Source organism: Globicephala melas, chromosome 4 (assembly GCF_963455315.2).
Source record: "Globicephala melas chromosome 4, mGloMel1.2, whole genome shotgun sequence".
In the NCBI taxonomy this organism is placed as follows: Eukaryota; Metazoa; Chordata; class Mammalia; order Artiodactyla; family Delphinidae; genus Globicephala; species Globicephala melas.
Window position 1 is genome coordinate 3,826,801 of NC_083317.1, and position 27,399 is coordinate 3,854,199.

The 27,399-nt window shown below is 53.2% G+C and overlaps 1 protein-coding gene across 5 annotated transcripts in view; it reads left to right on the plus strand.

Moving 5' to 3' along the window:
* The first annotated feature begins 715 nt into the window (after nucleotides 1-715).
* The window catches only part of PRDM15 (PR/SET domain 15), a 59,182-nt gene continuing 32,498 nt past the window's right edge, over nucleotides 716-27,399 (plus strand). For all 5 annotated transcript variants that reach the window (XM_060297776.1, XM_060297778.1, XM_060297777.1 and 2 more), the window contains exons 1-6: nucleotides 716-800; nucleotides 15,541-15,586; nucleotides 16,118-16,211; nucleotides 17,660-17,813; nucleotides 20,036-20,288; nucleotides 26,690-26,791. In XM_060297776.1, coding sequence (XP_060153759.1) covers nucleotides 15,550-15,586; nucleotides 16,118-16,211; nucleotides 17,660-17,813; nucleotides 20,036-20,288; nucleotides 26,690-26,791 — 640 coding nt within the window. In that variant the 5' untranslated portion in view covers nucleotides 716-800; nucleotides 15,541-15,549. The remainder of the gene's footprint in view (nucleotides 801-15,540; nucleotides 15,587-16,117; nucleotides 16,212-17,659; nucleotides 17,814-20,035; nucleotides 20,289-26,689; nucleotides 26,792-27,399) is intronic.

A 27,399-nucleotide genomic window follows, 5' to 3' on the forward strand; every position in this document is an offset into this window, starting at 1 on the left:
GGAGCCATCAGAATAAAGGTACTGGGTGTGGGTAGGGGGCCTGCGCGAGCTGCCAGCGCAAAGTTGCCGGGGATGGCGGGACCCGGCTGCGCCACCGGGTAAGGGGCCGCGCGTGGCCGCACGACGCTCCCTCCAGTCTCGGGGAGAGGGCAGCCGGAACCCGCCCCGCTTCTACTTGCCGATCCGGATCCACGCCACTCGCTCACCGCGCGCCCCGTCCACGCCTCGCCGCTGCCCTGTGCACGCCGCCCAAGCCCCGCCACAGTCCTGTCTACACCGCTCCGGCTCCCCCTCGTCCACGCGGTCCGCAACCCCGCTGCCGCGTCCACCGCAGCCGCTGCCGCTCCACTGGTTTGTGCCACCTTCTCCTCCGTCCACACGACCCGCGCCCTGGTGCTCGCTGGTCCATGCCGCCCGCTCCACCGTTCCCCGTCCACACTGCCCGCCTCCGCGCCCAGGCCGTCCGCTCCGCGTTCACGCCGCCCGCTTCCCGTCCACACCGCCCGCTCCTCCGCCTCCCCGTCCACGCCGTCCACACTGCCCGCTCGCCTGCTCCCTGGTCAGGCCGCCTGCTCCGCGACCACACCGCCCACCCCCTGGTCCAGGCCGCCAGCTCCCCAGCTCTCCCGTCCAGGCCGTCCGCTCCCACGCTCTCGCGTCCACGCCGCCCGCGCCCCGGGAGAACTACAACTCCCACAATGCCCCGCCACCGCCCCCCGGCTTCCGGTGCTGCGTAGTTTCCGGAGCGGATCGCAACCCGGAGTCCGGATCCGATCCCGCTCTGCACATTCCAAAGGCAGGTAAAGCCCGGGCCCCGCGCCCTCCGCCCGCCCCCGCACGCGCCGCCCCGGCCCGGCCCGGCCCGCCGCCCCCGCGCGCCCCCGCCTGGCCCGCCGCCCCCGGCCCCGCCCGGCCCGCCGCCCGCCCCGGTCCAGCCGCCATGCCGCCTGTTCTTTGTTACATTCGCCGGCTGCGGGCACCGTGGGCGATCGGAGTCAAAACCCGGCTGGATTTCCCGGAGCCGCTCCGGGATCGCCCTGCGCGCCGCCAGCCCGCCCGCCGCCGGCCCCGCCGCGGGCCCCGCCGCCCGCTCCCCCAGGCCCGCCCGCTCGGGGCGCGGGGCCGGGGCCGCGCTCGCCCGTGGGCGCGGCGCTGGGGGTCCTCCGCCCCCGGCCCCCGGCCCGCGGTCCCGCCCCCGGGCGCCCTCGTCGCCGACGGTTCCTCGTGATGTCACTCTCCCCCGTCCTGGGCCCAGCCCCCGGGGGCGAATGGGGAGGGTCCCTGGACCCCCCGCTCCTGCGGTTAGCAAGGCAGACCCCAGGATTCGGGCGACGGGGCTGCCCAGCCTCCCCCCACCGCCGCCCCGCCCCGAGCACCCTGCATCCTGTTTGTGTAAACCCTTGGGTGGCAGAGGCAAGGTAGTGAAATCCGTGGACAGGTGACATGTGCCCGCCCTCGGGGTGGGTGGCTGTGCTGGAAAAACGGCGCGCTGGCCCCGCCCTGGCGCGGACAGGTGGACCAGCCGGCCATGTGGCCTCTGGCGAGGGGACGGGTATTCGCGATGAAGGTCAGCTTTGAGAAGACAAGTGAAAACGCATTATGGAAATATCCACCGTGCTGATAGCTATAGTTGTTATGTGTTAATCTCTATTAAGGTAGTAGATGAGATTTCCTTTTTTTCCACAAAAGCTCAGAAATTGCCATCCTGCCCCACCAAGGGTAGATTAAAATGGTAGAAACAAGTGTGTGATCAGAGACACGTGGGCCCGTGTACATATTTAAGCGGCCAACCCACAAAAACCACGTTTGCTTAAGCCACTCATAGAATCTGGACTCACCAGATAAATTTGGAGAAACCCAGCTTGGTTCCTGGACGTATTTTTAAGGACGAAAAGTAAATGAGCAAGTGGTTTTATGACAGATCTTCAAAGGCAACAGTGAGAACTCTCCCTGGAGAGTGTAATGATGTAGACACTTTGTTTTTATAAGTAAGCCTCCCCCCCCCCCCGCCACCCAGTACACACAAAACACCACCGTATTTTGTTTCAAACCTGGACATTTTCACGTTTTCCACATTTTCATGGCTCCACTCTGCTTCTCTGGATTTCCTTGACATCACTGCCTTATGGTGAATGGTTAAGAAATAGGACTATAGTTTGAATTTTGAAAGGGAAAGATAGTAAGATTTATCCTGTATAAAGTTTTTTTCTCCTATATCTTTGATTCATATTTTTGCAAAAAAGCTACCAACAAAGAATACAATATGTTCGATTTTGCAAGCAGAAGGAATAGTTATTTTTTCCAGAAGACCAATAAATACATTTAAAAATCACCCCCAATTACAAGGCTAATAGCTTTTCTGGGAACAATTATATTTGAGAAAGAACTCCATTAGCTTGGGATATACCTCTCATGTATCATTCTTTTGATATCGTCGTCTGTGTAGAAGGCCAGGGGAGGAACACTTCTCCCATTTTGCAGATTCAAGGGAGACTGAAGGCAGCTGTTTCTTGCACATGTGATTTGAGAGGCTGAGATTGTGGGCAAGGACTCAAATGCTTTCTCAGCCTCCTTTCCACAGTTGTGACATATGACAATACCTGTCTTTCATCTCACATGGTTCACGCGTGCGCATGTTCATTGGCCGTCCACCCAGCAGCTTTCACGTGCCGGGCGCTGCAGAGGGTGAGAGAGAAGGCCCTGCCTGGTAGCCCGAATGCTCTGGAGGGAGGGAGGTGGACAGTGGTTAGAGCGTGTAGAAGAAGGCAGGAAGGGTGACAGGTGGAGGCGGGGGATGGGCAGGGGTAGGCACACTTGGGCAGTGGGGACCAGGAAGGTCTGTCTGAGAAGGTGACATTCCGGTGGAAACCAGTGCTGCGAGGCCCTCAGTGGAGATCTGGGGTGAGGGTGTCTGTCACAGGCAGACGTGGCAAGTGCAAAGGCCCTGGGGTGGCAGCAAGCTCTGTGTGGCTGAGGTGGGGTAGCACAGGAGGGTGGCACAGGCTGTACTCTACTCAGAGTTTACCCTGAGAGCCAAGCGGACACCACTGGGCTTTGGGGCAGGGGTCCAAAGGATCTGTGTCTTTTTAGAGAGGACCCCGTGGCTGCCCAACAAGGTTCCCCTAGAAACAGGGTGGGGGCAGAGGGGAAATGAGGTGACAGGACAAAGCGTATTTCTAGAGCGAGGCAGGCCTTGCTGCTGGTTTGGGTGGGGAATGTGCAGGGGGTGACAGGTGTGCAGGTTGAGGGGTGGTCAGGGAATCAGGACCTGGTAGACCAGCAGCATCTTCAAACTGCCCCTCGGGTGGGAGAAACCCTTGCCCAGGGCCCATGGTCCTGGTCATCACCTTCCTTAAGTGCTTCCTTACTAAGGAAGGGTCCCTCCCACTGTCCAGAAGATGGCGACCCCCCAGCCCCAGTCTTGGTGTGGGCCGTGGTCAGCTCACAAGTACGTGGCTCTCATGGTGCATGGGAGACCTCGGCAGGTGGTCATTGCTAAGTGGCGACTATAACGAAGTTCTTCCGTCCCAACTACTTGTCTGTGGGAGCAGGGTTTCCTGCACTCACATCTGTAAAAACGAAGGGTAGGAACAGAGTTGAATCGAATTCCATGATACGTGACTGGATTGGTGGAAAAGTCCTATTTATCTCATTAAACCCAGCTTCTGTGCTAGGTGACTGTTGACCAGTGTGGGCAGTATTTCCATTTTCATCAGTGGTGTCCCAGTTACTGGAACGATAGCGTAGTCCAGGAGAAATTAGCACAAACTCACGGTCATAGGAAATCAAGACTAATTTGATCTGTATGCGTAAACGGCGATCGATAGTCATTTCAAGCACAAACATAACACATTGGGTTTAACATCTGTGGTGATGGAAACAGACGATGGTACAGACAGAAGCGCCGTGAGCCTCCTGGCAGATGAAGAGCTTGTCCACATGCCTTGTGACCGGACGGCAGTGGGTGTCACGCTGTGGTGTTTCGATTCCAATAGATGCGTTTAGAAGAGACACATGGCAGTTTTATTTTAAGAAGTTAATATTCATAATATGCTGGAGATTACGTCCCTTGCAGCTGTTTAAAGTAAGGCTGAGCAGCTTACACTGTCAGCTGAAGGGCAGGAAATAGCATTTTGTAAAACACTTTTGTGGGACTGTCGGCAAAGAGGTCGGTCATGGAACCATGTGTCAGGTGGGCTCAGGGGCCTGGGTGGACTCGGGCATGGGAGGTGATGGCGAGTAAATGCCGGATCCGGATGGAGAAAGGACCGAAGGGCCGGACTGGGCTGCCCCACCGTGGCGGCTTGAGATGGGAGCACAGAGGGGCCTCGGGAGGAGCAGGGGTTGGGATGGAAAGACCAGGAGACCTCGCCGGAAAGGGTTTCCAGGGGGAGGGGGTGAATGCTGCCTAGGGGATGAAGGGGAGGCAGTCCACAATGGAGGGCTTTGGTGGAGCCAGGAGGGCAGTTCTTCCCATTCAAGAGAGAAGCCGCCAGAGTCCTTCCCAGGACTTTTGCAATGAAAGGAGACAGAAGTGCGGCATTAGAGCCACAGGTAAAACTTCTTTGTTTTCACGAGTGAGCTCTGTTGAAGGCTGGTGTGCATAATCCAGGGGCGTAACTCTGCAGCAGAGACAGGTGTGTAATAAGGGAGGTGCAGGTGGGGCGGGGCCTCCCGGGGAGACGCGGCTGCAGTGTGCCTGTGTGGTGAGTGACAGGTGTGGCCAAGAGGGCTTTGGAGAGGAGGGGCCATTTGGATTAGGTTTTAAAGGTTAGGTAGGAGTTTGGCAGGTGGAGGGAGCTTCTGGAGGAGGAAACAAGAGGAAGGGGTCGTGGAAGCTGGGAGGCTGGTCATGGATGGTTTGGGGTGGTGAGGAACCTGTCGCTGTCACGGGGCAGGGGACAGCTCAGGGTCACAGTGGGGGCCCAGTTGAAGCCTCTCATCCTAATAGCATCTGAGGAAGCCCAACTCTGGATGCTCCCCTGGAGTCTCCCAGAGCCTGTGGGGTCATGTTTCCGCAGACTTACAGCAAATTGAAGCATGGGCTTCCCAGACATGACGGCTTTCTTTACCTGAGAGCTGCTGGGTGTTAGGGCTCCGTTTGACTTGTTTTCAATGTTCAGCACCATCTGCTTCTCCAGCTTAAGCGCTGAAATATCGCAGGTACCATCAGAAAACCCTCGATAAATGGCCTTCCACCATCATGAGGCCAGAGGCAGATGTTCTCATTCGAGTGTCCCTAGATCGTGATTCGTGTGTAGGGCCTGCAGGGGATGATGTGCCGGAACTGTCACTCCCTGCTCGCTGTCGGGGGGAAGGGACCCTACCTGCTGGACAGAGAGTCTGTCTTGGGGAAGGAGTGTGCCCAGTGCTTCGTAACTCAAGGCCTTTGGCCTTTTGTAACCTTAAAAATATATATGCTAATTAGTTATAGTAAGTTTGCCTTTTATTGTGACCAAAAACATAAGTGCAATTTGGTCATATTAGTCGAGAGGTTTACAAAGTCTGTTCTGACCAAGCCGCTGCAATTCTGTTCATTGATCCATTGCTTCCATGCCACCTGCCCCCTCCGCCCCATCCCTCTGGGCCCCTTTGTCCCGCACATCTGACTTCTCTGGACTTTGTTCTCTGTGGTTTCTCTTTACACTGTGCTCTCGCCCTTATGCTGAGAACGTGTGAGGATCTTTTCACCACCAAAGGTCCCAGGGTGCCTAGTTTTAAAATATCTTGTCTGTCTCTCAAGGCCTATTAAGTAAGAATCAGGCCTCACATTCCCCTCTTTTTTTTTTTTTGTTAAGCAAAAGATGATTGCCCGTTGGAGCTCTCATCAGCCTGAGAAGGCCAATTAGCTCAGTTTCCATTTCTGAGACGGCAGAATGCAAACCTCTCTTGGCCCCTTTGCTCAGAAATCCCTCCTGAAGAACCAGATGTGAGAGTCAGAAAAACAGATGTCATCTTGGACGAAACTAAGAGGTTCAGAAAGAGGAAGAAATTATAAAAGAAATAACACAAGAAAATCTGAGGACTGCAGGACAGGAGAGCCGGGTTGAAAGGGCCACAGCCCGAGCTCGGCACCAAGGCAGACTGAGCCTTCAGGGTCCTGGAGCTAAAACAGTCTAAGAGATCTGGGGGGAGGGAGTCACATACAGAGGGTTTGCCTCCTGGAAAGTCATCAGATGCCTCAGCTGGAGCATTGGAAGCTGAGGACGATGGAGTCTCACTTTCAACCTTCCTCAGGAAAACCACCGCGTACCGGGCAAAGCAGCTGGCCCGTGAGATTGGAGCAAAGACATTCGCAGACAGGCAAGTCCTCTCAAGAGATTTACCTCCCAGGCACCATTCTAAGGAAACTACTGGAAAATGTGCTCCCCAGATCAAAGGAATAAACCAAGAAAACGGAAGCAACGAGGGCTCAGGGAACAAGAGCTCCACACCCAAGAGGACAAACGAATCCCAGGTGACAGTGGAAGGAAGGCCCACGCAGCCAGTGTCAGACCTGAAGGGCAGCGGGACAGGAAGGGGCCAACTAGAAAATGAGCAAAAGACGCGAAGAGACATTTACCGAAGAGGATTTACGAGTGGCAAATAAGCACAGGAAGAGATGTGCAGTGTCATTAGCCATGAGGGAAATGCGAACTAAAGCCACAATGAGGTACCACTGCACACGTGTGAGAATGGCTAAAATAAAACACGGTGACACCAAACGCTGCCAGGGACGCCAAGAAACTGGATCTTTCAGACGTTGGCGGTGGGGCACTTTCTTTAAAAACTGAACATCCACCTCACGTAGGACCCAGTCATTACACTCTTGGGCGTTTATCCCAGAGAAAGGTCAGCTTATGTCCAGACATACCCGTGCACAATTGTTCATGGCAGCTTTATTTGTAATAGCCAAAAGTGGGGACAAAACCAAGGCTCCTTCAGTAAGTGAGTGGTTAAACTCACATCATGGAGTGAGAGGCAGTAAAAGGGCTGAACTACTGAGACATGTGACAACCCAGGGATGTTATGCTGAGGGAAGAAAAAAGCCAGTCTCACAAGGCCACATACCGTGTGGTCCCATTTATATGACACTCTTGAAATGATAACATTTGTAGAGTTGGAGAACAGATTAGTGGTTGCTAGGGGTTAGGGATGGTCAGGGGACAGGGTGTGACTATAGAGGGGCACATGAGGGAAGTCTTTTCAGTGATAGAACATTCCTGAATCTGGATTGTGGAGGTCGTCCCATGAGCCTTCACCTGTGATGAGAAGACACTGAATTACGTGCACACGCACAGTGCCAAGGTCAATATCCTGGTTTTGAGAGTGTGCTGTAGTTACGCTCTCAAACTGTGTATGTGATATACATAGTTATGTAAGATATAACCCTTGGAGAAAACTGAGTGAAGGGTTCAGGGGACCTTCCTGTGCTATTTTTGAAACTTCCTGTAATTATTTCAAAACTCAAGATCTAGGAAGTATTCCATGTGTGGCTTACCTTACATTTCTGTTGAGACCACTGCTTTGGCCACTGACAAGGAGGGACTTCTAAGTCATCTGGGCCAAGAGCAAACTTGCAGGCCCTCAGCCTCCATCACCTCTGTCCTTTATCCGTCCCCTTCCATCACATAGGCAGGCCAGGGACGGCCTGGGAAGGCCCAGTCAGATCAACAAACAAGCGATAACCTTCGTTTCACACTTATATCAACAACCTTCTTGAAAGCGCCTTTTTCTTTGAGTTATTTTAAGCTACGTGTCTTTTAAAATTGTGAAGTTTTCACTTTCCAGTGTTTCAAAACTGATTGTTTTTTCTAAACCCCAGCTTCTGCAGATCACACTTAAAAATAATCCTTATCGGCACTTCCCTGGTGGTCCAGTGGTTAAGACTCCTTGCTTCCACTGCAGGGGGCACTGCAGGGTTCAATCCCTGGTTGGGGAACTAAGATCCCACGTGCCACGCGGCAAGGCGGAAAAAAAAAATTCCTTTTCACCTTGCATGCACCAGGACAGCTACTGTCAAAAAACCCAGAAAATAACAAGCGTTGGCGAAGGTGTGGAGGGAATGGAAGATGGTGCAGCTGCCATGAAAAGCAGTATGGTGGTTCCTCAGAAATTAAATGTAGAATTACTGTATGATCCAGTAAGTCCACTTCTGCGTATAGACCCAAAAGAGTCGAAGGCAGAGACCCGAAGAGGTATTTGCCCCTTGTTCATAGCGGCTTCATTCACCGTAGTTAAAACATGGAAATGACCCAAGTGTCTATTGACAGGTGAATAACGATAGGGTGTTATTCAGCCTTTAATAAGAGGGCCATTCTGACACACAGTCCAACGTAGATGAACCTTGAGGACGTGATGCTGAGTGAGACAAGCCTGTCTCGGAAGGAGGAACACTGTCCGACCACCTACAGGAGGTACTTTGAGGACTTGGAATCTGAGCGATCGTTGTGGTAAAGAGTGTTCTGTCCCACGTTTGGTGTATGGTTCCCCTTCCAGGACCTGTTTCCCGGGGAATCTGGATCGAGCTGGTCTGTGCTGGGACGTGGGGGAGGCTCGTCTTACCCTCTCTTTCCTCTCCAGGTGGTGTTTGACCAGCGGCAGGCTGGGGAACACTCCCAGCGGCAGGCGATCTGTAAACTGCACTGTGTTTTTATAGAAAATTTGTGTGAAACTGACAACAGACCAATGAGGTTTCTGGGCCGTCTGAGCTGAGGGTGGCGGCAGGGTGTCTGCCTGCATCCAAGTTCTGGGTGATGAATGTTCGCAGCCGTAGTAGGTCCCTGACCACCTGCCTGAGAACCAGACTCGGCCTCCCGTGGCCCTCGGAGCACTAGGCAGGGAAGCTGAGAGTGGCCCGGAGTTCGTTTTTGGCGCGTGAGCTGCCGCCGGCTTCCAGGCGGAGGTGCGGCCGGGGAGCTGGGTGTACATGTGGGACCCCGAGTAGGGTCACCAGTGTCCACGTGGTATTAGCAGCAGCCACAGAAGCAGGTGTGACTGCCTGGGAAGAGGGTGCAGCACGAGGAGGGATGAGAAGGGGCCGGTGCGGAGCCCATGGGAGCTAAGACAGCGACCGGGTGGCAGAGGAGGATACCCCAGGGGCCGGAGCACCGCGAGAGAGCAGCTCGGTGCGGTTGGCTGGGAGAGGAGTGGCTGTGGAGGAGAGGAGAGCAGTCAGCCACATCCGGTGTGACCCAGAGGTCAAATGAGGTGAAGAAAAAGCTGTTTAGTGGACTTGGCATGCGTCCAAGGCCAGCTTTGGGGGCAGGACGCAGAGTCAGCGGAAGAGGAGGACCTGGGAAGAGTGTGTCGGCACCATTTACAAATAGCTTTAGTATGAACACACAAAACAGTGGACCCGCAGGCAACGGCCGACCGCACGAGGCCATCACCAGCTCAGCTGCTGTCGCCCAGGTCTGACTGCCCCCTCCACCCCGTCCAGGACTCCCCACCGGTAGGACCTCGAGGCAAACCCTGGTCACATCATTGCGTTTGTAAATATTTCAGTCTGTGTCTCTACAGGAGAAGGACTCTAAAAATAACCACAATACTGTTACCCACCTAAAACATTTAACACTGGTTCCTTAACATGGTCAAAATCTGGTCAGATATCCAGTCGGTGTTCAGATATCCAGTGGTCCGATAAAAGTCATGTGTGCTTTATTCCACCAGGATCCGGACCATTCCCACGCATTGTGCTGGAAGTTGCTTTTGAACTCCAGTGATTTGATTTCACTGATTTTGATGAGACCACTGTAGGTTCCCTGGTGGTTATAAGAAAGAGCACAGAGAGATCCGTGTATGCTTCATCCAGTTTCCCCCAGTGGTACCGTCTTGCACAACTCCAGTACCGGGCGGCAGCAGGGATGGTCACCTTGACGCAGTCCAGATACAGAATGTTCCAGCCCCGCAAGGAGCCCCCTGGTGCCCTCTTATAGCCTCCCCCTCTTTCCTCCCACCCCTCTCCCTCCTTTACCCCCACCAACCAGTGCTCTAGTCCCCTCCTCAATAATTTTGTCATTTCAAGAATGTTATGTGAATGGGGTCATACGGCATGTACCTCTGAGGACTGGCGTTTTTCACCCAGCAGCACTCTGGGGATTCAAGATCGGTTGTGTGTGTGTCAGTAGTTTCGTGTCTTTAGTTGCTGATCAGTATTCCAGGCTGTGGATGGACCACAGATTAGATTGTTTAACCAGTCACCCAGTGAGGGACTCTGGGTGGTTTCCAGTTTAGGCTCTTAGGAATAAAGCTACCCTCAGTAGTCATGTACAGGTTTTTTGTGGATGTAAGTTTCCATTTCTCTGGGATAACCACCCACCAGTGCCATTGCTGGGTCATAGGCCATGTTGGTTTTATCAGAAACCATCAAATGGATTCCTACTCCCACCAGCGAACACAGATGCCCCAGTCCCCTCATCCCCACCGGCATCCCGCCGTTCTGAAAGGTGTCCTTGCGGTTTCTACTTGCGTTTCCATGGCAGCTAATGACATTGGACATCTTTTCATGTGCTTATTTGCCATTCCAGTGTTTTTGTTGATGAAATGTCTATTCATGTCTTTTGCCCATTTTCTAATTGGCTTGTTTGCATTTTTACTATTGGGTTTTGAGAGTTCTTTGCATATTCTGCATATGGTTACGTGGTTTGCAAAAATGTCTCCTGGTCTTTACATTGTCTGTTCATCCTCTTAATAACATCTTCTGTAGAGCAAAAATGTTAAATTTTGGTGAAGTCCCATTTATCAATTTTCCTTTAGTAAACTGTGATTTTGGTGACAAGTCTGAAAACTGGCTAGTTCTAGATCTCAAAGATTTTCTCCTGTTTTTCTAAAAAAAATTTACTGTTTTATGTCTTAAGTCTCTGATCCATTATGAATTAATCTTTGTGTGAGATGTGAGGTCACAGTTCTTTTTTTTTTTTTTCTGCCTCTGCATGTCCAGTTGCCCCAGCACCGTTCGTTGAAAAGACCATCCTTCCTCCACTGAGCTGCTTTTCCCCTTTGTCCAAAATCAGTCGAGCATATTTCTGTGAGTCTGTTCTCCATTTCCATTGATCTGTGTGTCTGTCCCTCTACCAATACCAAAGTCCTTATTGCTGTCCTTTATAATTAAGCTTGAACCAGGTAAACTGATTTCTCTCACTTTAGTCTTCTTTTTCAGAATTGTTTTTAACAGTTGTAATCATGGGGGCTGCCGAGTAAACCTCAAGTGTCACAGAGAGCATCTGCCCCAGATCTCCCCTTGCTCCCCATTTCCCACCAAGTTACACACAGATACTCCTGGTCTAAGCCTAACTGACCCTCATGACACATCTCGTTTCCTGACATGATTGCTGTGGTCCCCCAGTGCTTTTTGCAGGAGTAATCATGTAAGTGTTAAAAAGATTGAAGGTTAAGCAGCAGTTCTCAGACTTGAGCCGCATCAGGATAACCTGGAGGTTTGCAAATACACGGAGTGCAGGGCCCCAGCCCAGCAGGTCTGGGGAGGGGCCCAAGAATTCACATTTCTGAGAAATTCCCAGGTGCTGCTGGTGCTACTGTTTGATGGTCCAGGGACCACACTGAGAACCACTGATATAAGTAAGTTTCCCCAGGATCGGTGGTTAAAATGGCTGAATATCACACTTTGAATATTTTTCTGTCATTTTCCCTACAACAGTACTATTTACAATTCCTTGGTCTGAGATTTCTTACATGCTGCAGAAGTCTGGAGACTGGACTTCCCTTCTGCAAAGGAGCATTCTGCACACCAGAGGGATTTTGCCAGCACAGCACAGACTTCAGGAGGCTCCTTTATAAAAGTTATTTATGACAAACCCACAACCAACATAATACTCAACAGTGAAAAGCTGAAAGACTTCCTGCTAAAATCTGCAACAAGACAAGGGTGCCCACTCTCACCACTTCTGTTCAACATAGTATTGGAAGCCCTAGCCATAGCACTCAGACAAGAAAAAGAAATAAAAGATATCCATACTGGAAGGGAAGAGGTAAAGTTGTCATTATATGCAAATGACATGATACTATATAGAAGACCCTAAAGGTGCCACACAAAACCTACTAGAACTGATAAACGAATTCATCAGAGTAGCAGGACACAAGATTAACAAACAGAAATCTGTTGCATTGCTTCACACTAGCAGTGAAATATTAGAAAGGGAAAGTGAAAAATGAACAATCTCTTTTAAAATCGCATTCCCCCCCCCAAAAAAAAATACGTAGGAATAAACCTGATCAGGGAGGTGGAAGACTTATATGCTGAGAACTATAAAACATTGATAAAGGAAATTAAAGATTATTTAAAGAAATGGAAAGATATCCCATGCTCTTGGATTAGAAGAATTAATATTGTTAAAATGGCCATACTACCCAAAGCAATCTACAGATTAATTGTCCCTACCAAATTATCTGTGACATTTTTCACAGAACTAGAACAAATAATCCTAAAATTTATATGGAACCATAAAAGATGCAGAATTACCAAAGCAATCCGGAGGAAAAAGAACAAAGCTGGGGGCATAACTCTCAGACTTCAGATAATACTACAAAGCTACAGTAATCAAAACATCATGGTATTGGCACAAAAACAGACATATGGATCAATGGAACAGAATAGAGAGCCCAGAAATAAACCCATACACCTATAGTCAATTAATCTCAACAAAAGAGGCAAGAACATACAATGGAGAAAAGGCAGTGTCTTCAGCTGGTGATGTTGGGAAAGTTGGGCAGCTACATGTAAATCAGTGAAGTTAGAACATACCCTCACACCATTCACAAAAATAAACTCAGAATGGCTTAAAGACTTAAATATAAGACATGACACCATAAAACTCCTAGAAGAGAACATAGGCAAAACATTCTCTGACAGAAACCATAGCAGTGTTTTCTTAGTCTCCCAAGGCAGTAGAAATAAAAGCAAAAATAAACAGATGGGACCAATCAAACTCATAAGCTTTTGCACAGCAAAGGAAACCATAAACACAATGAAAAGACAACCTATGAAGTGGGAGAAAATATTTGAAAACGATGCAACTTGATTTCCAAAATACACAAACAGTTCATACAAGTCAGTAACAAAAAAACAAACAAACCAATCCAAAAATGGGCAGAAGACTTAAATAGACATTTCTCCAAAGAAGACATACGGATGGCCAACAGGCACATGAAAGGATGCTCAACATCGCTAATTATTAGAGAAATGCAAATCAAGACTACAGTGAGGTACCACCTCACACCAGTCAGAATGGCCATGATTAAAAAGTCTACAAATAACAGATACTGGAGAGGGTGTGGAGAAAAGGGAACCCTCTTGCACTGTTGGTGGGAATGTAAATTGGTACAGCCACTATGGAGAACAGTATGGAGGTTCCTTAAAAAACTAAAAATAGAGCTACCTTATGACCCAGCAATCCCGCCCCTGGACATATATCCGGAGAAAACTCTAATTTGAAAAGATACATGCACCCCAGTGTCCACAGCAGCACTATTTACAGTAGCCAAGACATGGAAGCCTTGAGAGGCCCGACCAGAGGCAGGCACAGGGGAGGCGGCCACACTGGGCCATGGGGAAGGCCAGAACGGTTCCCTTTGTCCGCACCCTCTGATGCTGCCACCTTTGTAAGCGGTTTGAGGGCTCCCTTAAGAGCCCACTGTTCTTGTAGAACTTCCTTGACCCTGAGCTGGTGTTGGTGGGTAGAGTGGGTTCCTGCTGATGGGCGGACGGCTCTCAAGCTCCTGGGGGCACCTCAGCAGCTCACGAAAGCGGGTTTTCACGTGTTTCCTCTGCCTCTTTGTCCCTCTTCTCCTTTTGCTCCGTGACCCGCCATTGCCCCTGTTCCAGACTGGCCCCTGGCCCCTGACCCCACCTGTGGAGCCCATCAACCAGGAAACACAAAGTTAAACGTGCTGAGGCCACATGAGGCATCTTGTAATGTAAAGGGGTGTCCCCAGGAACAGAAAAAACTGGGCTGTGTTTGGGGAAAACATATGCCCTGGTTGTCGATCCTTGGCATTTTAGGGGTAAATTGGAAACGCCATCTCTCTGCCTTGTTTCCTTATAACTAATTCACTCTTCTGTGGTGGACCTTTCAACTAATCACGTGTTCAGCAAATCAGTTTTCATTGGGACTTTGCATTTGTCTGCTATTCATTCTTCGCAAGCTCCCGGGGTGGAAATGGGGCAGAGGGCGTGTGGAATCGGCATTCATGGAGCGCCGGCCTGTGTACTTCCCCAGAAAGGTACCTAGTGATACACTCGGGCTTGGCTAGGAGTGGGATGCAGGAAGGATGTGTTGAGTTAGCTTAATTGGGGATGGAGGGGTGGGAGGGAAGAGGAACGATTATTGAGTGGCACATACGGGGTGTGTCTCACTTTATGCTCCCCCCAAAACTACATGAGGTGGGCATTTTCATTTTCATTTTATAGATCAGGAATCTGAGGCCCCATCTGAACATGTCCAGATCGCCCACGAATATGCAGGGGGCCTGAGCACAGCTGCTCGCTGTGGAGGTGAACCTCAAGGTTGAATAGGAGATAGAAGTGACCAGTTGTGATAAAGGTTTCGTGGAGAGCAGGCGGGCTCTCCTCCATGATGTCAGGCAGTGCTTAGTCCCCCCAAGAGAAATTTGGTGTCACGCACAGGTTAGCAGGTGGAAGAAAATGGAGGTCACGTGTGATGTGATTGCCCCGGAGGAAGTCATAGTCCCATGAGGGAGGAAAAAATAGAAGTGGCAGTGAGAAAACGGGCTTTTTAAAATAGTGGTGTATTTATTTTACAACTGGAAATGGATGGCTGATATGAAAGATGAAAGCCTGAGTTCACGAAGACGTCCTAATTCAGAGCCATTCACATCAATGGCTTATGAAAAAGCATCATTCTCGGTTAGAAAACATTTCAAGGCCCCCACCCGAACCCACGATAAAGGGGACCCTGCTGCCTGTTGCCTTTAAAGGACAAAGTCAGGGACTTCCCTGGCGGTCCAGTGGTTAGGACTCCACGCTTCCACCGCCAGGGGCCCAGGTTCAATCTCTGGTCGGGGAACTAAGATCCCGCAAGCCACGTGGCAGGACCAATAAAATAAAATAAAAAATTTCTTAAAAAGCACAAAGTGGGCTTCCCTGGTGGCGCAGTGGTTGAGAGTCCGCCTGCCGATGCAGGGGACACGGGTTCGTGCCCCGGTCCGGGAAGATCCCACATGCCGCGGAGCGGCTGGGCCGGTGAGCCATGGCCGCTGAGCCTGCACGTCCGGAGCCTGTGCTCCGCAACGGGGGAGGCCACAACAGTGAGAGGCCCGCGTACCACCAAAAAAACAAAAAAAAAAACAAACAACAACAACAAAAAAAAAGCACAAAGTAAGTCAGTCCCTACACAGGCTCGAGGGGGCCATTAGCAGGGACTGTCTTTAAAAACGCCAATGGAAAAGAATCTGAAAAAGAATGTAACTGAATCACTTTGCGGTACAGCAGAAATTAACACAACACTGTAAATCAACTGTACTTCAATTCTAAAAACGCCTTTGGCCAAAGCTGATCACTAACGCGGCGCTCTGTCCTGACAGGTGGTGGTGATGGCTGAAGATGGGAACGAGGAGATCATGTTCATCTGTAAGTGGCCCGTGGCCCGTCCTCACGATGGAAGGCAGAGCCACGTCCACACTTGGTTTCTGTAGTAGAGAAGAGCTCTCTCCTTTAGACGTGGTCTTACTTGTTTTAAGAACCGCGATTTATTACACGAGAAATGTGCTGCCGGGTACCGTTTTAAAAGGATCGTCTTTCTGAGAACTCCCGGCAAAGGGCACTCGGAGGGGTGGCAGTTGACTCAGATGAGTAACCCCGGGTTTTAGAAAGAGGCTCACAACATGGTAGATTTATGATAAACGGGTTAAGTTGGTGAATTTTCATTTACGCTCGTTCCCTGGGGACACCCCTGTCCTCCGTCCCCATAGAGGTGGCTTGGCCTACTTTGCAGCATGTCGTGGAGCAGGGTTTCCTCCTGGGGGCGCACGTCCTGCGTTGCGCTCTTTTTGCGTCCCGTCCGTGGGGAGCACTGTCGCTTACCCCCAGGCCGCGCGATGCTCTGTGGGCGTCTCCCTCCCCACTCAGCGCCCCCTCTGACGCTGGGATGTTTGTTTGCAGGGTGTGAAGACTGCAGCCAGTACCACGACTCTGAATGTCCCGAGCTGGGCCCAGTGGTCATGGTCAAAGACTCCTTTGTGTTAAGCAGGGCAAGGTAAGTGACCGTCTTGAGCTGCTTTTATCGTCCTGCCTGTCAAACAGGGTTTTCGGCATGTCACCTGCCGCAAGAGCCTGGTGGCCTGGGTGTCTACGAAGGGGGGGGGGAACAGCAAAAGAAGAAGTGGGAGAGACTTCGGTGAGAAGGGCTGTCCTCACGTTTGAGGCCGTCCGAAATCTCCGTCCCACCGTGAGCTGAGTCTCCTGCCGCCAGGATGAGCGGAGGCTGGTTGCAGACACTTCAGGGTCAATGTCTTTTATCTAGTTCCTGGTTCAGCTGATGGGCTGGGTCGGTTTATGCGTTGACTGCCATGGCCAAGCTTGTTCAGTCTCCCCTGTGGTCCGAGCCCAGGCCTGCCGTCTAACTTGCCCACTGTGGGCAAGGGGCGGGGATGCGGGCAGCCAGGCAAAGGTGTGGCAGCTTCTGGACGAGCGCCTAGATCTGGTGAGGGGGCTCCGTGGCTCTGCCAGTGCACGTTTCCCTGGGGGAGAGGGGCACAGACCCACCTACCACGTAGTAGCTGTTTGAACCCGGATGAGACGTGCTCCTGTCTGCACCTCAGTTGCCTCATCTGTGAAGTGGAGAGAATAACTACCCCTTGGAAAGTTGCTGTGATCGTTACACCTGATTTAGGGCCCGGCATGTAGTGGCACTAAAATTGTCATCTAATCAACGCAGTTCCTAGAAGCCGCCCAACTGGTTTTCCCAGCCTCTTTATTTCCTTGTCTTACTGTTGCTTCCCTGCACAAAGCAGAGATTACTAATTTCGCCTGAAGTACAGATCTGATGAGCTCTCTTCCAAAAACCTTCAGTTGTTGCCTGTCGCCCACGAAGTTCCCGTGGGAGCCATCGGTCCCTCTATGATAGGTTCCTCGTCTCAGCCCCCCTGCTCGCTCCTGGGAGGGGTGTATGCTCCAGGCGCCCTGGGGGTCCGCCCCACTCCCGACGTGGGCCAGGCTGGCCCTGGCCTTCACGCAGGGCCCCAGCCCACATGCCTTCCCGCTGGCACGCGTGCCCCATCCTTGATATTCTGAGTTTACTTAGAAAGGCCACATCCTCGATGAAAGCGGCCCAGTGCGGCCTGGCTGGAAGCGCTTTGCTGGTCTTTGGAATGCGGTGGCAGTTCTTGTCTCCCCCGTGGTACTCTACACGCGGCCCCTCTTTGTGGTCTCTCTGTGGTCCTCCTCTCTCTGGTGGCCGATTGAAGCCCACACTTAGGATGTGTGTGTGTGTGTGCGTGTGTGCGTGCACACACACGCATCAGCTCTGTCTCCTGGGCAGGGATTTTAAACGCATCCTTGAGTCAACGCCCCTCTATCGCCCACTCTGGGGGCCAGTGAGAGCGACCTTTTCCGTCACCCTAACGCTCTTATCCCCTGGTGTGGGTGGCACCTCGGTCAGTGGATGCCCGGGGCCGAGAGTCTCTTGCTTTGTTCTATTTCTAGGTCGTCCCTTCCCTCCAACCTGGAGATCAGACGCCTGGAAGATGGAGCTGAGGGGGTGTTTGCTGTGACCCAGCTCGTCAAGCGCACGCAGTTTGGCCCATTTGAGTCGAGGAGAGTCGCCAAATGGGAGAAGGAGTCTGCGTTTCCATTGAAGGTAAAAGCTGGGGCCAGTGGGGGAGGCAGAACCCCTGCTTTGTGACCTTCCTCGTGCAGATGGGGCAATGCCCGCTGAGCTCCAGTGATTCATAAATGTCTTAGAAACAGCTCTAGGTATTATAATTCTGCTGAATTTCCAAGACAATGTTCAGATTTTTTTTTAGTTTGTTTTTATATCACAAGAGCCTCAGAGTTAAGTTAGTATTTTGCAAGACATTAAAGAGAGTCTATTTAAAACATCTGCAAGAGTAGACCCCCAGCGCAGGCTTTGGGGGGGGCTTTCTGTGGATTTTTGCAGGGGTGCGTTAGTGTTTTTGCAGGGGTGCGTTAGTGTTTTTGCAGGGGTGCGTTAGTGTTTTTGCAGGGGTGCGTTAGCATTTTCACACCAGTGCAGAGCGTAGGATACGTTGCGAGGCTCTTTCGAAAGGAAGGTGTCTTGTCGAGGCCTTGATGAGAGGCCAGTGCAAAATTTGGCAGCTCTGAAAAGCACATCAGGCTGGAAAATGACAGCTTTTATATGACACTGAGAAAAACAAAACGGAAGGAAATCGGTGGGAGGGCTTGGATCACTTAAAGTGAGACCCACGGAGGCGCCGTGAGGCAAGGGACGTGGGTGTCAGTCACAGCTCTGTCCCTGCACCCAGTACGCGCCCAGCCTCAGCCAGCCTTCAAAAACATCTGTGACATAAACAGAGGAACAGGTGCTGGTTGGGCAATGGTTACCCCGAGAGGTGAGCTCTCCTGGAGACCCTTAGCAGATACCCACGTGTTTCAGGACAGAGGTTATCTAGGTGACCGCGGAGTTCCGCCAGTCCTTGGAGAACTGAGTTTACAGACAGATTTCAGCACAGCAGAGCGGAAGGAAAGGCACTTGATTTGTTTACAAAGAAAGAAAAGAAAGAGACGTTATTTTACGTGAAGGAGTGCGGTAAAGAGGCCTGGGGCTGATGCACGTAATCACTATGGGCCCGAGGTCGGCCGAGGCCCCTTTGAAAAAGTCCTCTGTGCCTGTTTTGGTTTCTTTCAGCGACTCAGATTCTGAAGGTCTGTGTCTCGTATTGAGTTGTTTCCAGCACAGGCTCAGCGTTGGTTACCTGGGTGCTGGGGGCAGCTTTATGCCCGTGGAGGGAGGGCAAGGGAGCAGTTCCCACACCGGCTCAGGGTCATTAGGCACCTGGTGGACCCCTCTGCCCCCTCCTCTTGCTTCCGAGGGCTCCATCCTCAAAGGGGGCCTCTAGCTCTTAGCAGTGGGGAGCCCCTACAGGAAAAGCCCAGGAGAGGGGAGAGATTTCTTCCTACAACAAGGAAGCAATGATTGCATCAGAAAATGGAGGACAGGAACTCCCTATTCCATGTGGTTACTTTGAACTTCAAAATATTCAAGCTTCTCCCCCTGGTCCCTGCCTGCAGTTAATGGATAAAGCAGTGGTGCTGCTTTGCAGAGGAGGGCGCACCATATAGAGATTGAGGAACTTTGCAACAGAGCCGGGAGAAGAACTTGGGTGTCCTGATGCCCAGATGGGCCATGAGTAGAACTCAGGTGTCCCGATGACACCTGGGCCAGGTATAGAGTTCAGGTGTCCCGATGACGTCTGGAACTGGAGTAGAGCTCAGGTGTCCTGATTCCCACCTGGGCCATGCCTAGAGTTGAGGTGTCCTGATGACACCTGGGCCGGGAGTAGAACTCAAGAAGCACCTTCATGCCCACTTGAAAACTGATTAGAACTTGAGTGTCCAGGTTGTACACCTGGACCACAAGTAGACCTCAGATGTCCTAGTTCCCACCCGGGCCATGCATAGAGCTCAGGTCTCCTGGTAACTCCTGGCCTAGGAGCAGAACTCAGGTTTCCCCGTGCAGCAGAATGCCCGCGTCCGGGTGCCCACCTGGACCACAGGTGGGATTAGGCGTCCCAGTTCCCACCTGAGCCATGCGGAGAACTAGGGTCTCCCGGTGACACCTGACCTTTTGCTGTGTCTCCTGCTTCCCTTCTGCTTGTGATCAGCCTACCTGACCCCTGTTCAGGGGTCTACCTCTGCCCTCCCACCACTGTAAATGCCCAAACAGGTCCGTATGGAGCACGGTTTGGCCTCTGATGTGGTACCGTCCAGACTGGTCACTCAGCAGCCCCCCTTCTCTCACACACACACACACGCTGACACGCACACCGGTGGATAACCAGCCCCCGCCCCGGCCCCTCGGCGGGCCACGCTCACCCCCAGGTGTTCCAGAAGGACGGGCACCCCGTGTGCTTCGACACCTCCAATGAGGATGACTGCAACTGGATGATGCTGGTGCGGCCGGCAGCGGAGCCCGGGCACCAGAACCTGACGGCCTTCCAGCACGGCAGCGACGTGTACTTCACCACCTCGCGTGACATCCCCCCAGGCACCGAGCTGCGCGTGTGGTACGCGGCCTTCTACGCCAAGAGGATGGACAAGCCCATGCTGAGGCAGGCCTGCCCTGGGCTCCATGGTACGTGGGGGCCCCTGTCCCCAGCGCGCCTGCCGTCCTGCCACCCCGCGGGGACCCACGGCCCCTTGGCCGCATGCAGCAGCCCGGTGTTAGTGAGAAGAGTTGGGCCGGGCAGGCCCGCGGGCGTGGGGAGCACCGAGGGCTCGGTCCTGACACCACGTGGTGGGTCTGTAGGTCTGCTGGTTGAACATCTGGGCCGAGAAACCGTTAGAAGAGTTTGCCCCAAGCCAGGCGCTTGCTGGCGGGCAGCTCTGCCCCCAGCTCTGCGGCTTCACACGCGTCACTCACCCACCTGGTCCCTGGGGGTCAGGTTGTGGCCCCTGGGTTTGGGCAGAGGGAACGGAGCACAGAGAGGTTAAGGAAGCTTCCCTGAATCAGTGCAAAGAGTGACGGAATCAGGGTTTGCACCCGGATTCTGGCTCCAGTGCTGGTGCTAGCCACCTTCCAGCAGCCTTTTCCTGGAGGTCGGGGTGTGCGTGTGCATGTGTATACGCATGTGTGTGCCTGTGTAGCATGTGTCGTCAAAGAAAGGCCTAGTGGAGTCACGTGTGATTCACCCACATCCCTTTGGAAAAGCAAATCAGAATGCGTGTCCTGCTGACCTGGAGTCGGGGGATCACCTCGTGAAGGGGGCCTTTTCTACCCGCGCTCTGGGTCCCCGGGTGTTCATCCTCACCACCTGACCTTGAGGGACCACGTGAGGTGGCTCACACGTGGCACTACAACCTGGGAGAGCAGGGCTTTCATACGGCTCCACCTGGCCCTGCCCGGGGCAGCTTGTTGCTGCCAGGAAGATTACTTCCTGTGGCAGGACTTTCCTTCCGACCGCCGAACAACAGGGTTCTGACAAGGAGGTGATCCCTCTTATTATGAGCACTGTGGGGTACAGACAGCTCCGTACAGGCTTGGGAGGTTCTGGTCTGTCCCACGTGGGCATCGTGGCGGAGGTTTGGGAGCTGCTTCCGGTGGGCTCACGTGGCAGTGTGAGAGAGGGAGGGAGGTATCCGTGAGGCATCCCAGACGAAGCACCACAAACCGGGGCTAAAACAAAGGAAACGTGTTGTCTCACAGTCTGGAAGCCTGGAGTCCAAGAAGCGGATTTCCCAGCTCTGGTGTTGCCGACAGCCCTCGGCGGTCCTGGAGTGTAGCTGCAGCTCCCCGTCCCTGCCTGGGTGTCTCCCTGTGCCTCTGGGTTCTCTCCTTATGAGGACACCAGTCACTGGATTCAGGACCACCCTCAACCAGTCTGACCCATCTTATCTTGGTTACCTCTGCAGAGACCCTACCCAAAGGTTCCAGGCGGACGTGAATTTCCAGGACCCCTCTTCGGTCACTGCAGGCTGGCTGGGTGGTGGTGGCCCGTGGAGCCTCTGGGGGGTGCTCTGGGGGTGACAGATGGCTGCACGTGGGGTCTGGTGGCAGGAGAGGGTTTGCATCTTCGCAGGGATATTTGCAGGGAGCCTGGGCTTGATGCCCTTTTCTTTATTTTGATAGTAAAGGGGGCAGGAAGAATTTGAAGAGACCCTGCGTTTTTCACCAGACTGCTCTAGCCCCTAGGATTTGCTAAAACTGGGTACCTGGCCCTGGCCCTGCCCCTGCCCCTGGAGGCACCTGCAGTGGCACTCCACGGGGTCAGGAGTCATTTTCAAGCACCGAGGTGAGGCCACCTCCCTGGGTGCTGTCAGGGTCACCAGGATCTTCCTGACCTGGCTTTCTCGTGGCGTGGATTCCTGACCCTGTGCGTGTCCCGGGACCAGCCCAGACTGCACGTCAGGGTTTGGCTCGTAGAGCCTGACCTTGTCAGTTGTGTGCTGGAGGTGGCATGCATGCCCGTCATGGCTCTCAACGTCAAAGTCAACACAGAGGTCACCTCCCCTTATCAGAGTTCCAGTTGTTGTTGGCCTTTTGCCTCCGGAGGGCTCTTGAATCTGGGGCTGCGTTGGAGAGCATAGATCTTCACGAAATGAGCCCAGGACCGTGTTGTCTAATACCTGCCTCCGGGTCCCGTTCTGACCGTTCTCAAGCAGGACACGGGGGTAGCTGGGGCCCTCCTCCGGGCTTCTGAGAATGTAGGGCGCTGTTCATAACCAGGCAAGCAGCGCGGCCACCCGACACTGGCTTCTGAATTGGGGAAATAAATAAGCAACTTAGGCACTCGAACAGTTTAGAAACAGCTTCTATGATCTCTTTCCCTTTCTGTTTCGGGACAGATGTCAAGCACGTATTTCTTGGCGACGCGATGGAAGTTCCTGACTACTGTTAACTAGCTGCTTAGTTGGGCTCCTTGTTTCTTTTCTTCCTGGGGGAGCCCCCTGCTGAGGGCCCGCTTGGCCCCGGCGGTGCTGCTGGCGCCAGTACCGTTGCTGCACCTAGGGGCGTGGCAGCCGCCCTAGGACCCCCGCGTTGTCTCCTGCCACCCTGGCCTCCTGCCCAGCCCCTTCCCCAAGCCCCTCTCCCCTCCCAGAGAGGCTTCTGGAACGCTGCTCCAGCCCCACCCATCCGGGTGCCCGGGGCCCAGGCGGTCTCAGGTGTGTGTTTTGAACACCTCACCCATCGGCAGCCGTGCGTTGGGAGTACTGGGTCCCTGAGTGCCCACTTCTCAGTAACGGGAGCAGATGAGACCTGTGAGGAAAGGCCTGGAAACCCGTGGAAAGCTGGCTTTCTGCAGGATTCCGATTATCCAGATCTGACAGGTAGGGAGGTGGCTTCCCCTCTGCCCCTCCTGAGATGAGGCCGCTCCCCATCCCGCCTGTGGTCTGGACGCACCCGTGAGATCACACGGGGCCTTTGTGGCCAGCGCTGCACCCTTAGCCCGATGCGGGTGGGTCAGAGCAAGGTGAAGGGGCCTTAGGAACCAGCAGTTTGTTCCAGAAGCGTCCTGAGGGGGCCCGTGGGCAAGGAGCAGTCTGCCTCTACGTTATTCATGAACTTTCTAGGTGAGCGTCGGAACTGCTAAGACTCATTGGTTCTCTCTCTCTATGAATTTGCCTCAGACGTCCTTGTCATAGATGTTTGCCATAGAGATCGGCCAGTTTGTAGACTGGCAGAGGAGACTTTTAGATACAGAGGGAAGTGGGTTTCCTTCTCCCTGGCACACTCCTTTCAAAAATTAACCTGTTTTTTTTTTTCTGGTAGTGGATTTACTTTTCTAATCACATGTTCTCCTTGAGCTCCCATTAAGGCTGGTTTCTCTTCTTTACACACACCTGGGCCCGTTGGCAGGTGAAGGAGGAGGCCCAGAAGCCCAGTGGTCTCAGCGGGCGGGTGCATGGGGTTCAGGGTCGGCTGTCAGCATCAGAGTTTCAAAATCACCTTTCTAGTGAAAAAAATGAAATATAAGTACATTTCATAACATTTGGGGAACTTTTAAATCACATATAACATCACCATCTTAACGACTCTTAATCTTTTTGATTAGCATTTTCTAATTGTTTTAAAAAACCAGCACTGTGGGCGTGTAGTTAACAAACAATAAAATAGCGATTTTAGGTGGACAGTTCAGAGTTTGGACAAATGTCTACAGTTGTGTGAGCTCCACCACCATCAAGATGTAGAACGTTCTCAGCACCCCAGACGGTTCCCTCGTACAGCTCTGTACTCCATCCCCTGGCGGCCAGCATCTACCCTCTGTCCCTGTAGTTCTGCCATTTCTTTTCCATCGTTTAAAAAGCCGTGCACTTCTGCGTGGTTGAGGTCTTGCTGTACATGCTGATGTACCACGTCATTGATCTTCATCACACGTTTTGCCGACCGTCCTACTGTGGGCCTTCTCCCTGTCTCTCCACTGCCAGCTCCTGTTTCATTTTGCATAGACACCTCTTTTGCTGGGCGTGTGAGTGGTTGGGATGAAGAATTGCCTTCTGACTGCTGGCTAATTTTTTCTTAAGTCTTTTTAATTTTTTTTTTTTTTGCGGTACACGGGCCTCTCACTGCTGTGGCCTCTCCCGTTGTGGAGCACAGGCTCCAGACGCACAGGCTCAGCGGCCATGGCTCACGGGCCCAGCCGCTCCACGGCACGTGGGATCTTCCCGGACCGGGGCACGAACCCGTGTCCCCTGCATCAGCAGGCTGACTCCCAACCACTGTGCCACCAGGGAAGCCCAAGTCTTATCTTTGAAAGCTAATTTTTGGAAAATAGAGTACTGCCCTCGGTGGGAGGACAGCAGCCATGACTGCTTCTTCTAGTTAGTCCCGTTGACCTAGCGTTCAGGACACCAGGCTGAAGAGATGGGTTTCCTGCCGAAGGTCAGGTCACAGGTCAGGCCTATGTGAATTCCATTCCTGGGCAGGGACCTCGTGGTGGAGAGATGAAAAGAAACTGCATTTATTCCCGAGTGTCCACTGCCAGCTACCCCCTGCTCAGCCTCCTTCTCTGAAACTCTCCTGTGCAAGAGTGTTTTGCCCTCTTTAGAACCGTGTGTGTTTGGGAAGGTGAGTGAGATGCAGGAATTTGGCCCTGATCTCCTGCTGATTCTCTTCTGTGGATTCCCAGAGATGGGTGCAGAGGAGAGCGGAGGCTGGGCCGCAGGGCACACCCCACAACGGCGCCCTGCTTCTGGGCTGCACAATCTCCACTCTTTCTGCTCTGGCTTTGGTATAACCAAAAATTTCATACTGCAGTTACATTTCTCTCTTCTTGTTATCTTACGGAGACTCAGAAAATGCCTGCAAACGGTTGTAGCAGTGGTCTCCGTCTGTTTCTTCTATCCTTTGCAACCTTATCGCTGTGTTTTTTTTTGTTTTTTTTTTGCGGTACATGGGCCTCTCACTGTTGCGGCCTCTCCCGTTGTGGAGCCCAGGCTCCGGACGCGCAGGCTCAGCGGCCATGGCTCACGGGCCCAGCCGCTCCACGGCATGTGGGATCTTCCCAGACCGGGGCACAAACCTGCGTCCCCTGCATCGGCAGGCGGACTCTCAACCACTGCGCCACCAGGGAAGCCCTTATCGCTGTTTTCTGACACAGACAGAGGCGTGCTTTTTCCTGGTTCTGAACGCGTGTGCAGTCGCTCTTCTGGATGGTTTTGCTTTGCGAGTGGCCCCGGAGGGTTGCGATGGGTCATGCGTGTCAACACAAGCTGCACAGAGATGGGAGTGGAGGTGGTGGTGAGGGCTGGTGGCCCCCGTCCAGCCCTGACAGGCTGCCACGTGGGGTTTAGCGAATCAGCTTCCTGGGCCAGGACATCACGAACATACCTTCACTTGGAATGTCCCCGTTACCAAGTCAGCTCGCACTGCTCACCGCACAAGCAGCCCGTAAATCGAGAGACCAGCTGGGGCAAGAAATGGCGACTTTATTGGAAAGCCAGCAGACCGAGGAGCTGGTGGACCCGTGTCCCAAAGAACCAGCTGAGTTAGCATTCAGGCTGCTTTCATGCTAAAAGGGGAGGGAGTAAAATCAGGCATCTCCTGGTTCCGGTCAGGGGATGTTAATTTCCTCCTTCCTGCAGCCATTCACAGGTGAGCCTGGTCCGGATGTTTCCTGTGAGCCAAGCAAAGGTGTTTTAGCTTTACCGTCTTTACCTGGGAGGCAGGGTGCCCAGTGAGGGGCCATTAGGTATCATTTAAGCTTATAGGCAACATCCCTTTAGTGATTAACTTGTAACAGAATACAAAGGTTCTTCTCCATTACATCCCCAACTTTGAGATCTCACGAGAGCATCGGTAGTTTTTTTTGAAAAGGACCCTGAGCAACCAGGGTCTCTCTCTGTGTTCCATGGACCCTGGTCATCTCCCCCCGCCCCCAGACTCCCACGGGGGTGCCGGGAGGGCTAGGGGCACTGCCTCCGCAGTAAGCACCTGCCCCAGGCAGCTGTTTCAACCTAAATTCAATAAAAGTGAAAGTCCAGCTCCCCAGGGGCACTCGGCGCACGTGGCTGCCCCCCTGGCCGGCAGTTACAGAACATTTCTGTCACTGCAGAAAGCTCTGCTGGCCAGCGCTGGGCAGGAGCCGTGGCCACACCAGGGCGCGTGGCCTGGCTGTTTGGGGTTCCGCCCTTTCTTGTCACATGAGCCAGTGAGAGGTTGGGGAATTCGATGTGGGCCGTAGCATGCATTTTTTCTTTTCTTGAAGTTGTATGGGGGGGATGGTGTCTGGTCCCACCAGACTGGCTTCTGGGAGGAGGCCACGTTTCCGTGACTGGTGACAGCCCTGCGTCAGGCCCTGGTTCCAGTGCTCTGTGCCCGGCTTCCTCATCTGTGAAATGGGGACATTCACAGGCACGAGCGAGTCCGTGTAGGTAAAACGCCGAGAACGGCGCCTGGAGCATTGGACCTGCTCCCAAGCGGTGACAGTTGTTACCGCTGTCATTGTCACCTCCTGCGAGGGCAGGTGTGCCCTGCACTGGGCTGGGCTGCACAGAGAGAGCAGCTGCTGGACCACCTCCCCCTCTTGTCTTTTGAAGCTGCAGGCACCCCAGAGAGCAGCACGCCAGTGGAGGCGGAACCCAGCCGGTGGGTGTGCAAGGTGTGTTCGGCCGCCTTCCTTGAGCTGCAGCTGCTGAATGGTAAGGGGCAGGTGCCTGCCCAGCCAGACGCCGGCGAGTCCCGCGCTGCGCTCCCCCTGACGTGCTCTGTCGCTTCCACGCCATCCCTCTGGGATGGTGGCAGAACACACGGGAGTTCCCTGGCTTTGCGGGAGCAGCTCAGCTCCCAACCTGTGTCTTCCAGGCCTCCTCCCGGGATCTGTGCTTTGGCTTGAGGTTCTCTGCGTGTCTGGCAGCGAGGGGTCTTGTTTCCTTTCTCTGAAGCTCAGCAGAACATTAGTTTGGTGTGGGGGACAGTCTCTATTTCTGTAGCCTTCCCAAGCATTCGCAGCCGGGTGGCCGCATCGTTAGCTTGTTCTGCTACGTGGCCAAACTTCCAAATGCTTCCCGTGACACGCAGCACGTAACGTTGTTTGCTTTAAAACTTTCCTTCCCTCATCCCTCACCCCTCTCCTTCCCTGGCCCCTCGAGGGCACTCGCGCTGCACAGTGGTCCTGAGCGTGGAACAAGTGGGGAGACAGCCGCCACTTCACACCGAGGCCTGTGTGAGCCAGTCGAGGTTGTCGATGGGAAGAATGGCTCCTTGGCCGAGTGTGCAGGCGGGCGCCAGTGGTCCCTGGAGGGCGCTG